The following is a 12,483-nucleotide window of genomic DNA, read 5'->3' as shown; positions in this document are numbered from 1 at the left end:
TCACATGAACACACGTGTACCTAGGGTTCACAGCAGTGCATGTAAAGTGTTCACAATCACACGAACACACGTGTACCTGGGTTCACAGCAGTGTGTTCATAATCACATGAACATATGCGTACCTAGGGTTCAGAGCTGCGCACGTAACGTGTTCACAATCACACGACACACATGTATCTAGGGTTCAGAGCTGCGCACGTAAAGTGTTCACAATCACACGTGTACCTGGGTTCACAGCAGCGCACAAAAAGAGCGTTCACAATCACACGAACACACACGTACCTGGGTTCACAGCAGCGCACGTAAAGAGTGTTCACAATCACACGAACACACATTTACCTAGTGTTCACAGCAGTGCATGTAAAGAGTGTTGACAATCACACGAACACACACGTACCTGGGTTCACAGCAGTGCACGTAAAAAGTGTTCACAATCACACGATCACACACATACCTAGGGTCACAGCAGTGCACGTAAAGAGTGTTGACAATCACACGAACACACATGTCCCTAGAGAGTCACCCAGAAAGCAATCACATGAACACATATGTACTTAGGGTTCACAGTAGCACATGGAAAGTGTGTTTATAATCACATGAACATGTGTACCTAGGGCTCACAGCAGCACATGTAAAGAGTGTTCACAATCACACGAACACATGCCTAGGGTTTACAGCAGTATGTTTACAATCACACGAACACATGTGTACCTGGGTTCACAGCAGCACATGTAAAGTGTGTTTACAACCACATGAACACATGCATACCTAGAGATTCACTCAGAAATTAATCACATGAACACACGTGTACCTAGGCCTCACAGCAGCACATGTGTGTTTACAATACAGAAATCCACAGAAGAAAACGGTTCAGATATGTCAGAGACATTGTCTAGGCAAAGAAGAAATGAGAAACTGGCACAGAAGAGGCTGTGGGCCAACATCAATAGTAAACTTGCTTTCTCTCTCCTATTTCTCTAACTTCACAAACACTGTTCCTATACTTTGAAAAGAACTGGCCAAATTATTCTAGTTGTATCTGACTAATTCAATTCCACAAATACAAATCTATTTGAAAAATCATATTCTACAATAATTGCCATTAAATAAGTTAATATTGTAGCTTTTCACACCTTGTGAATTCTATGTGTTTCAAACCTAGTCTGCTCTGATAATTAATCATAACAATAAAAAACCCTAACATTTCGCTGATTCAAATTTTATATTCTTCTACCAGCTCAAATCCCTAAGGAGCTCCCTAATTTCCTGTTACACAAAGTCCACAGGTGTCTGATGAACTGTCAAAGGTATATTTCAGAAGTCTCTCTTCCAGTCTCTGAATTACAGGTGCCACACCCTTGCTTCTGCAACCCATCTCTGTGCACACACGCTCAGGGGCTGTGGTCTCCTCCAGAAGCAGCCAACATCCGCAAGCCCTGCCTCAGTAAGGAAAACAACAACGGGGAAGACACTCGTCCTCTGTGTGGGGCATTGTACTGGGACGAGAAGAAACTAGAAACACAGGCCACAGAAGGACCCCAACCACACCACACCCAGAGTCATATTTAAACAGCATAAAGGAACTTAAGGAATGAACTTAGCTCCATGCAGTTCAATGGGAAGGAATCCTCTAAGAAGCTCTCAGCCCCAGCTGGGAAGCACTTCGAAGCTAAGTGCTCTCCACTGTCAGCTAGCTCCCCGTGAGCGTGGCACCACTTGCACGCTGAACCCACACCCTGTTCCACTTTCCCCACGGGCAGCCTGACAACCAGCCCCCAGCAGGTGCTCCACCAATGACCTGCTCACTAGGAAGGAAAGCGAGTCAGTGGCAGGAGCTAAAGAGACGCCCGTTAGCATTTGCTGTCTTTTGCTTTGAGTAAGCCATGGTTTCCATCTTTCTTTCAACTCCCCGCGACAAGAAACATTTATTGAAGTTAACTACTACAGGCTGCATACAAAGTAAACAAAAACATTTAAGAAAAAACATCCAGCACTTGGGAGGCAGAGACAGGTGGATCTCTGTGAGTTCAAGGTCAGCCTGGTCTACCAAGGGAGTTCCAGGACAGGCTCCAAAGCTACAGAGAAACCCTGTCTCGAAAAACCAAAAAAAAAAAAAAAAAAGAAAGAAAAAGAAAAAACATCCACCCTCAGTGTGGGGAGACACACTTACATGTAATTATGTGTGTGAGTTTCCCTGCTCACTCCCAGGTAGTCTATGCTATCCCATTGGCTGGTTTCCCTCTGTCGATGCTGGGAAAGCTCACAGGGCAGGTCCACCCTTTTCAGAACTACATGCTAGCCAGGGTCTCGAAGCATCCATTTCTATGCGTCCTAGAGTGTGGGTGTCCTGTTCTGGACGGCAGCTTTACCCATTGCCTCACACCCCATGCCTTCACAGTGTTGGTATCTGCACCGACTTTTCCTTTCCGAATTAGACACAATCATACCTTTCATTTTTACACATGTAAGTAAGTGTGGGCCATAAAAGACTGGTAACCCTCAACTGCCTTCAGACCCTACTGTGTTTACATCAGCTACTAACAAAATAACAGCAGCCTCATTTCCTGGTTAATAACTCCCTATATACTTTCATGATCCAAGATTGGATATTTGCAACAGGTATAATTATGTTACTGGATTTCAATATCACATTCCCAAGACAAACAGACAAACATTAAAAAAAAAAGGGTAGAAGGAACATAAATATTTAAAAAAAAACCCCAAATAAATACAAGTAGAAGGGAAAAAAAATGAAGGGACATACTCAAAAAGGAAATTAAAAAGGTCAATGTGAAAACTGGAGGATTAATTTTCCAGTTAAGTACTTAAAACTGCCATTGTTTTGTTACCTGACAACTCACAATTATGATCTCATGATCTCTTTAGGGAGAGGCCCTAAGATTCTCTACAGAATTCTCATCTCAAAATGGGCACCATCAATGTTTACAACTGTAAACATGTGTATACGTTTTTAGCATTTCAATTCTCCAAACTGAGATTTGCCTTGTTTGAGACAGGGTCTCTCTACACAGCATTGTCTGTCCTGGAACTCACTGCATAGATCAGGCTGACTTTGAACTTACAGAGATCAGCTGGTCTCTCACCAATACTGGGATTCAAGACGTGTACCAAACATTTCTGGACTCCCTGTCCAGTCCCTTTTGTTTATTCTACAGAGTCACCCCAAATCACAGTTCTCTGGGCAGCCTTTCTATGGGCACAACTGGCTCCCATACCCCCGACAAGCCTCAATGTCAAGTTCTGTCAGTCCAGCGTCATTAAAAACATTCCCTTGCAGTTTCAAATCCAGATCCCGAGGAAGGAAAGCAGCAGCAGCGTTACCGATAGATTTCACCGACTCTGGTTAGGTAGTGGAGGAATGGTTCTCACTTTGCCTGTCACCCGGTTATTTGAGGTCAAGGATAAACACAGCCGAAATCCCTCTGCCCTACATTTGTCCATAAAACAAGAAGCTGGAGCGCCGCTTTACTGCGAACGGTCTCTGCAGTGATTTTTCAACTTCTTCGCAGTAAAATATGAAAACGGATGGGCAATGAGAAAGCAAGCCCTGGCTCATTCTTCTAGCCTGTTATGCTAAGAGGTTCAAGCCCGCTTAGGATGGTGATCTCGGGGCGCTGAACCAGTGGCTGGCCCCGGGCTTTACTTTCCCATCTCACAAAGCCGTTTTCCTGGGCGAGCTGGTATAACGGACCGGGAGTTTCCACGGATGCATGAATCCGACCTCATGACCCGAGAAGGCTCTGGGAGGGAATGTCCCGGCTCTGGGGGTCGGACACCCGCGGAAAGGCCACGGAAAACTCGGCCTGGCCCCGGGAGGGGGTCAGAGCTTCCACAGGGACCCGGCCTGTGCGCGGCTCGGATGCCTGATGTTCCCACGGCGGGAAAGCCCGGGCACCCGCAGAATGGCCATGGGAAACTCAACCTGGCCCCGGGAGGGGTCAGAGTGTCCACGGGGGACCGGGCCCCGACCTCCCCGCGGGCCCTCCCGCCCCAGGCCCGGCGTACCCACGGTGGACTTGCAGGCCTCGCAGAACGTATCGTCGGTGAAGCGCTCCATTAGGCTGGTCTTGCCCACGCCGCGGGAGCCGATGATGATGACCTGCAGCTTGAAGTCGGCCGGCCTCGGGGGCTGCTTCCTCCGGCGGGCCTGGCCGCCCGACAGCGCCGGGGAGACCGCGCCCAGGCCGCCGCCCGCGGGCCGCCGGTGCAGCGCGGCGCTCGGATCCATGCACGCATACGGCTCGCCCTCGGGCCGCCTTCCGCGCGCCCCGGGCCCCCGCACACCGTCCACCCGCTCCGCACCGCCGCCGCCTCCGCCGCCGCCGGGAGAGGAGGAAGGGAAGCAGCTCCTCCGCAGCAGCGGCAGCAGCATCCCGGACCGGGAGGGGCTGGAAGCGCAGGCGCCGCGCGATGCGACGCCGGAGCGCGACCCCTGCCGGCCGGAGGACCGAACCGCACGCTCCGCTCCGCGGCGGGACGACGCTCTTGGTCACCACGGTCCCCTCCGCCCTCCCTCCTCTGCGCATTTCCACTCGTGGTTTACTTTCACCGCGATCAGTCCCTAAGAGCCACGCACTTTTATTAGCCGCTCGCCCAGCGAACATGTTGCAAGGTGTATGACTTGTGATCACCGTCCCGAACTCAAGTTGTTCTGGGTGCCCAGGGGTTCCCGGCCCGGCCCACGCGGGTGTGAACGCCACTTTGACTGAAGCCCCGTCACTCTGGCGGGACCGAGGCTCTGCGTGCGACTATCCTGTGCGGGATACCAAGGAATCTGCTATCTTAACTGGGCTTCTGTCTCTCTCAAGAAGATATTTGAGTTGAAGTCCGTCAAATTCAGTAAATGGCTTGCACCTTTGGGGAAGCGAGCAGGTAAAATCTCAGAGGTCAAGAGACCAAAATTCCCAAAGTCTAGGAATTGACATGGGTGGGTTATTTTGCCATTGGTACTTGAAAGTATTTAAAGCTACAGAAGCTTGCCAACGATTTATTTAGCAAATTCCTCCGCGTGAACTTGAGCTCCTCAGAACACTAGGTTCTAAACATGATAGGAGCTGGCACGCGCACGGAGGATGATCACGTTACTCACCAAATTTCAGCCGTATTTAGAACCAGATTTACTAACATATAGCGCATGCGTCTGTTTCCTGTGAGTGCAAAGTTGAAGAAGTCACATTATTTTGCAAAGGCAATTGCAATTGGATTTTAGAAAAATTTTTAAGAGAATGAAATCGCCACAGATAACCATATAAAGTTGTTTGGTGCTCTGTGCTCGCTCTTAAGCCCAGACCGTGTAATAAAAGGGGTGCTCTCAAATCCTGCCATATGAGCAATTACTCCCCATCATTCCAAAAGGCCACCATCAACATTACCTTACCACACACCTAAGACCCGTGCAGAACCTGTGGTTGCCTCTGCCGAAAGGTAGAGGTTGAAGAAGAAATGGGAAGGAGATGCTAGAGACAAGGAGACAGCACAGCCTGGGAAAACCAAGGGTTGTGTTTCACAAAGCGGGGCATGATCAAAAGGCCTCGATGTTGCCATTCTGTGCTTTGGTAAATTCTTTTAAATTAAGTTTGTTCTCATGGAGACATATAATTATACATGTTTTGATGCACACATGCGGTGTAACATTTAAATCAGACTAGATATATCTCCCCATGCAGTTGTTATATTTTCACGGTGAAAACACTGGAAGTCTTTTAGTTTTTGGAAGTTAGTACGTTATTGTCATTTATAACAGACCTACTGGGCAATGACATGCCAGGGACTTTCTATCCTGGCCATACTATTAATACCCATCGATCAATCTCTGTTGTCCTCTCCTCCCATGCCCGCAGCATTGTGCTCTTAGCTCTCTGTGAGGTGAAGATGTTTTTAGACTCCACATAGTAGTGAGATCACGTGGTACTTATCTTTCCACGCCTGTTTCACTTCATTTAACATAAAGATTCCCTGTTCCAGGTGATACAAAGGACAGGATTCTTCTTTCAATGGCTGGACGATATTCCCTTGCACATCGAACCACATTTTCTCGCTCCATTTATCAGCTGGTGGGCACCCCGTTTGCTCCCATTTCTTGGCTGTCGTGAACAACCCTGCAGCAGACACGGCAGCACAGATGTGTCCTTAACACGCTGATTCTGTTTTCTTTGTTTCTGTTTGTTTTATCAAGTGGTGTTATAATTCAGGATTGAAATGGCCCACTAAGGTCTGTGTCAATTAAAGGCTTGGTCCCTAACTTAGCGTAGTAGGGAGGTGATGGGGACACTTAGGAAGTGAGACCTTGACTGGGTATGGTGGTACACAGCTTTAATTCCAGCACTTGCGGGGCAGAGGCTGGTAGGATCTCTGTAAGTTCAGGGCTAGCCTGTGCAACATAGTAAGACACTCTCAAGAAAAGAGAAAGAAAGAAATGAAGCAGGTAGTCCTTAAGGGCATGCCTCCAAATGAGGATATTGGGGTTCCCAGCCCTTTCGTCATTTGCTCCATCATGTGCACCTCACAACATGTAGACCCAAAACTTTGGAGCCAACTAGCTCCGAAACTGAGCAAAAACCAAACTCTTCCTCTTGTGAATGGCTAATGGCAGGTATTTTGTTACCGTGACAGATAGCTGACTAACGGGATTGCCAGATCAAATAGTAGCTCGATTTTATTCCTATTTGTTTGTAGATTGGCAAATTGTTCTCTTTTTCTTAAGTTGGATCAGCTTCCAACAATTAATTCTTTGTGCTTTCTATGTTTTGAAGCAGCTCCCAAAGTTCACTGGATGCTAAGTGTTTTGTTGGCACCATTTCCTCCGAGCCATCTTTATTCCTTTTATTCGGAGGCCTTTCTCTTTTCATGAAGAAAGTAGGCTTGCCACCAAGGGCTTTTTCTCTGGCTACACACCAGGAGTTTCTGAACAAGGGGTGGGGACACCCTCTGCACACTTGGCTGTTTCTTAATGACTTTGCTCATGGTAGACTGGTGTCTCACATGAAGAATTATCCAAGTTTCTTTCTTGGCTGCACTTGCATTTTTGTTAGTCTTTCTTTTTCTTTTTTCTGTTTTGGTTTTTCAAGAGAGGGTTTATCTGTGTAGCTTTGGAGCCTGTCCTGGAACTAGCGCTTGTAGACCAGGCTGGTCGCGAACTCACAGAGATCCGCCTGCCTCTGCCTCCCAAGTGCTGGGGTTAAAGGCGTGCGCCACCACTGCCCAGCTTTGTTTGTTCTTTCTTTCACTTAACCATTTGTCAAATGGCAAAAGTGTGCAGCTCTGGAAGACAACGTTAGCTGCCTCTGTGTGAACTGAGTAACGCCCATGATGTGGCGTTAGAATAAGCGGTGTCCCCTGCAGATTCACGTGTCTGAACACTGGGTTCACAGCCGCTGGTGCTCTTTGGCGAGGTTGTGGAATCTTTGTGATTTGGAGTCCTGCTGGAGGAAGTTGGGTCACTGGGAGTGAGCTTTGCTGGAGGAAGTGGGTCACTGGGGGCGGGGTTTGCTGGAGGAAGTGGGTCACTGGGGGCGGGCTTTGCGGGGTTTCCTGATTGATAGCCCCCTCAGCTTCCTGCTCTGGTTTCCTGTAACCATGCCTCCCTAGTCATGTGAACTTTCTGGGTTAAACGCTTCCATAAAATGCTTTTGATCTTTTCTCACAACAACAAAAGGTGGCTGAGACAGAGACACAACATTGGAGCAATATGTTATAATAACGAATCTGACTCCAGTTTTTTGCTTTTTTTTTTTTTTTTTCGAGACAGGGTTTCTCTGTAACTTTTTGGAGCCTTCCTGGAACTAGCTCTTGTAGATCAGGCTGGCCTCGAACTCACAGAGATCCGCCTGCTTCTGCCTCCCGAGTGCTGGGATTAAAGGCATGCGCCACCACCGCCCGGCTCTGACTCCAGTTTTTAATACTGACTGACATCCTTTGACTCACTCTGTCTTCCCTTCCAATCCTCCATCTAGGCAAGCCTGGGTGCTGTCTTCCTGAGGTGCTGCTGAGCGAGTCAAAGCATGCAAGTTTTACGGAGCCCTCTCTCTCCCCTCCGTGAGTGTTCAGCTTCCTTCTTTCCTGGGCACTTGGGCCATTTTTTGTGGCAGCTTGGGACGGCTGCCCTGTTCGCTCCAGAACGGGTTAATTATGTAAACAAGCAGCAGGGTGAATAACAGACACACCCTCTTGGGGCAAGAGCAGCCTCATCAGTCTTGACACCCGAAACCGGTATTAGTGGACATCCATGCCCGTCTTTCCCGTGGAGCATAGCCAACAGACACGAATGGTCACGACGGTCACCCGTTACAATGGATGTGTTGTCATTTATATGGTGATCCGTGAGCTGGAAAGCTGGCTGTGAGGTGACGCTTTTCTGTAAACACTCTTGTAAGGACTCCACGGAGGCTGAAATCAGAACTGTTGATATCTGGTGTTATTCAAGTAAGTGACATGGGACATTTCCTTATCAGAGCCATACAAAGAGGAGTAACTGTATTCTAAAGCAGAGTGGGAATTGGGTAGCAATGGATTGACTTCACATGCAGAGTGAAGACGAGACCCAATCAGCGAGGCGTCCACCTTCTTGCTAAGGCGTATTTTAGCCTGTCTCATCACCTATCCCCAGAGACACATGGCATTACACACCACTCCCAATGGTCTAATTATACCATAACCCCTTTGTTCTCCTCCACGGGAGCACACTAGAATCCCAGGGAGTAGCCACAGTCATCACTGTTGCTTAACTACCCCACAACACATCCTAATTCACCCCAACAGAAATCTGACTTTTGTTCAGGTACCCACACTGCCCCGTGATGTCACGTGCTTCGGGCACAGCTTGCCGAGGCAGCCAGAGCAGGAGGCTTGAATGTTCATTTTCTAAGTCGATCGTGTGGATTCTAACTCCCTTGTCCATCAATGGCTTAGGAAGCAGCGTATGATCAGAATGGCCACCTACAAGAAGCTAGTGACATCTTCCCAAGGATAGAGGATTCTGATAAAGCATCAACTGTGATAAAAAAGATGACCCAAGGCAGAACTCTGGACCTCCACGTGGAAGGCTTATGGCTGCCGCCGCCATCTTGAGAAAGGCTGGCTGTGTTGAAATGGGAGCGGCGGGGCTGTGTACCGCCACCCAACTCTGCACGGCTAGCTTTACCCGAAATAATTACACAGAAACTGTATTCATTTAAATACTGCTTGTCCCATTAGCTCTAGCCTCTTATTGGCTAGCTCATCTAGATTAACCCATTTCTAATATTCTGTGTAGCCCACGAGGTGGCTTACCAGGGAAGATCTTAACCTGCATCTGTCTGGAGTGAAAGAATCATGGCGACTCCTTAATCTGCTTCTTTCTCCCAGCATTCTGTTCAGTCTACTCCGCCTACCTAATTTTCTGTCCTCTTAAAGGGCCAAGGCAGTCTATTTAACCAATGAAATCAACACAAAACAGTAGACTCCCACATCATGGCTGGGTTACTGTATCTGGCGGAGTGGGGAGAGCAGGACTTTGACTTGAGAAATGAGAAATCACATATATCAAATGATACAGTACATACAACCCATGCACCTTCCTTCCTTTATTATTCATGTTTTATCTATCTATCTATCTATCTATCTATCTATCTATCTATCCAGAATCTCACTGTGTAGGCCTGGGTACCTAGAATTCATTATGCAGACCAAGTTGGCCTCCAACTTAGATTCACCTGCCCTTGCCTCTTAAGTGCTGGGATAAAAGGAACGTACCAGCACACCCGGCTCCTGAGCACTTTAAATGATTCTGATGGCTTAAAATACCAGATACAATGTAAATACACTGTACTGTATGATCTGTGGAATAATGGCAAGAAAAAGAAGGTCTGTATCTGTTCCGCACAGACACAATGTTTTATGAACATTTTCTATCACTCTGGCTTGACTCTAGGGACCCAGAACTTGATACAGAACGCTGCTGTACTGTACAGGAAAAGAGAGAGGTGGAGAAATTGTTGTTACACCAGCAATGATCATGCATGAAGTGTCTGAGTGCCCCTCACCCCAAGGAAGAAGGATACTTTCGTGATTCAGTTCAAGGGAAAAAGTGGTGTCAGGTTGTGGTGGCGCACGCCTGTAATTCCAGCTCTTGGGAGGCAGAGGCAGGTGGATCTCTGTGAGTTCGAGGCTGGCCTGGTCTACAAGAGCTGTTCTAGTTCTAGTTCCAGGACAGCCACTGCTGCACAAAGAAACCCTGTCTCAAACAAAACAAACCAAAAATACAAAAAAAAGTGGCAGAATCATGTGAGTATTTTAAAGTTTCTCCACTGTCTTTGAGTGTTTTCTGTGTTTTAAACAACCATGATTTGTAATTTGAAGAAAATGAACTTAATAATAATAATAACAGAAGTAATTCAGGAGTCAGCCGCATTTTTCACAACTTGTGAATGGAACAGATATGACTCAGGGGCTGTTATCATGAAGTCATTTTATTTCATGTTGCTATTTATGAAAAAAGATTTATTTTGTGTGTTTATGTGTCTACCTGAGTGTATGTTTGTGCAACACACGTGTGTAGTTGCTCAGAAGAAAGGCTCTAGTTAACCAGGAAGCAGAATTACAGGCAGTTATAATTATCAGGTAGGTGCTGGGAACTGAACTGGGATCTCCTGTGAGACCAGCAAATGCCTTTAACTGCTCAGTCATCTCTCCAGCCCCTATTTCAGCGGTTTACATTCAGTCAGCAGGACTTGCTGGTTGCTGTCTCCCCCCAATTTTACACAGGGCATTTCCCCATAAACCAGGGAGGAACAGCTACAGAGAGGAGGCTGGAAAACAGGCACCCTCTCTTCTCCACCCCACGTTGTCGTTGTCCCAGTCCCCAGCAGTTCACCTGCCGTGGTTCTGGACACCTATGGGCTGACCGGTGCACAGCAGGTACTGATCAGAATTCAGCCCATACCCTAGTGAGTTGCCTCCTTGTTCCATAGTCCTGGAAGATGACCAACGATCACCACTGCAGTTAGGCAGAGGTGACGCAAGCCTTTAATCCCATCACTCGGAAAGCAGAGGCAGGTGGATCTCTGTGAGTTGGAAGCCAGTCTGGTCTACAAGAGCTTGTTCCAGGACAGGCTCCAAAGCTACAGAGGAACTCTGTCTCAAACAAAACAAAAACAAAGATAGCCATTTCTTTGCGGATGTGTATGGTTTTCTGACGTATCTTTCTCCTGCCGCCCATGCCAGTAGCCGTCTCTTGCTGTAGCTGACTTCCTTATTTTGGGCCACCACCCAGCTCCAAAATCATGATACAGACTTATTATTAGTTATGAATATTCAGCCTCAGTTTACGCTTGTCCCACTAGCTCTTATAACTTAAACTATCCTGTTTCTCTTCATTTACGTGTCTGTCTCAGGGCTTTTTACCCTCCTTTCTGTATGTTCTATTCCGTATCTGGCTGCCTGGCTGGCTTCTCACCCCAGGCATGTCCCTCTCTTTCTCCTTTATTCTCTGCTCTTTTCTCTTTCCTCCCACCGGCCCCACCTACCCATCTTCTGCCTAGCTATCTGCTGTTTAGCTTTTTTATTAAACCAATCAGGTGCCTTAGGCAGGCAAGTTAAACTAGTGTGCCCACTGGGTTTAAATGTGGGTCACCACTGCCAGGTCTGTAAGGCTGACCAGTGGGGCTGTTTTACTCTCTGATCTTCAGGCAAGCTGTATTTATTAAAATACAAATGAAATATCACTACACTAGTACTCAAGTCCCTTTGCCCTGGAGTTCTAGGGTAGAGACCCAAGGTTGATGTCACGTCCATGTCTTCCCTGGTCTCTCTCCACAGAATCTCTCACTGGATTTGGAGCTCACTGTGTAGATGGCAATTGCACTTTCATTTCCTGGCCAACCAGATCTGAATAATCATACAAAACTATGTTTTTTTTTTTTTTTTTTTTTTTTTTTTTTTTTTTTTTTTAGTTTTTTGAGACAGGGTTTCTCTATCCTGGCACTAGCTCTTGTAGACCAGGCTGGCCTCGAACTCACAGAGATCCGCCTGCCTCTGCCTCCCGAGTGCTGGGATTAAAGGCGTGTGCCACCACCACCCGGCTTTAGCTCTTACATCTTAAATCAACACATTTCCATTAATCTATGCATCACCACGAGGCTGTAGCTTACGAGTAATGTTCTGGCATTTTTCTCCTTTGGCAACTATGTGGCATCTCTTTGACTTCACCTACTCTTTCTCTCTGTTTGGATTTCCTGCCTGGTTTTACTTTGCTAAGTCATTGGCTGAAACAGTTTTATTCATCAACCAATAAAAGCAGCGCATATACAGAAGGACATCCCACACCATTACTGACCAGCCAATGAGCTGCAAAGATCCACTTGCCCACCCCCAATCGTTGGGGGTGCAGTGTCTGACTTCTATGTGGGTGCCAGTGATCTGACTCAAGTTCTCATGCTTGTATGCCACCCAACTTACTGGCAGAGGCATCTCCCCAACTTTCCACTC

The 12,483-nt window shown here is 47.3% G+C and overlaps 1 protein-coding gene across 1 annotated transcript in view; it reads right to left on the bottom strand.

Annotated features, from left to right (window-relative positions):
* The window catches only part of LOC121442786 (ras-related protein Rab-12), a 28,868-nt gene extending 24,468 nt beyond the window's left edge, over positions 1-4,400 (bottom strand). Inside the window, exon 1 of the mRNA XM_041644399.1 lies at positions 4,027-4,400. Within this exon, the coding sequence (XP_041500333.1) occupies positions 4,027-4,393 (367 nt within the window). The 5' untranslated portion in view covers positions 4,394-4,400. The remainder of the gene's footprint in view (positions 1-4,026) is intronic.
* Positions 4,401-12,483: the final 8,083 nt, after the last annotated feature.

The sequence above is a fragment of the Microtus oregoni genome, unplaced genomic scaffold (genome assembly GCF_018167655.1).
Source record: "Microtus oregoni isolate MIOR12 unplaced genomic scaffold, Mior012 000095F_ref0000231, whole genome shotgun sequence".
Taxonomy (NCBI): Eukaryota; Metazoa; Chordata; class Mammalia; order Rodentia; family Cricetidae; genus Microtus; species Microtus oregoni.
This window is presented reverse-complemented; position numbering and strand designations above follow the sequence as displayed.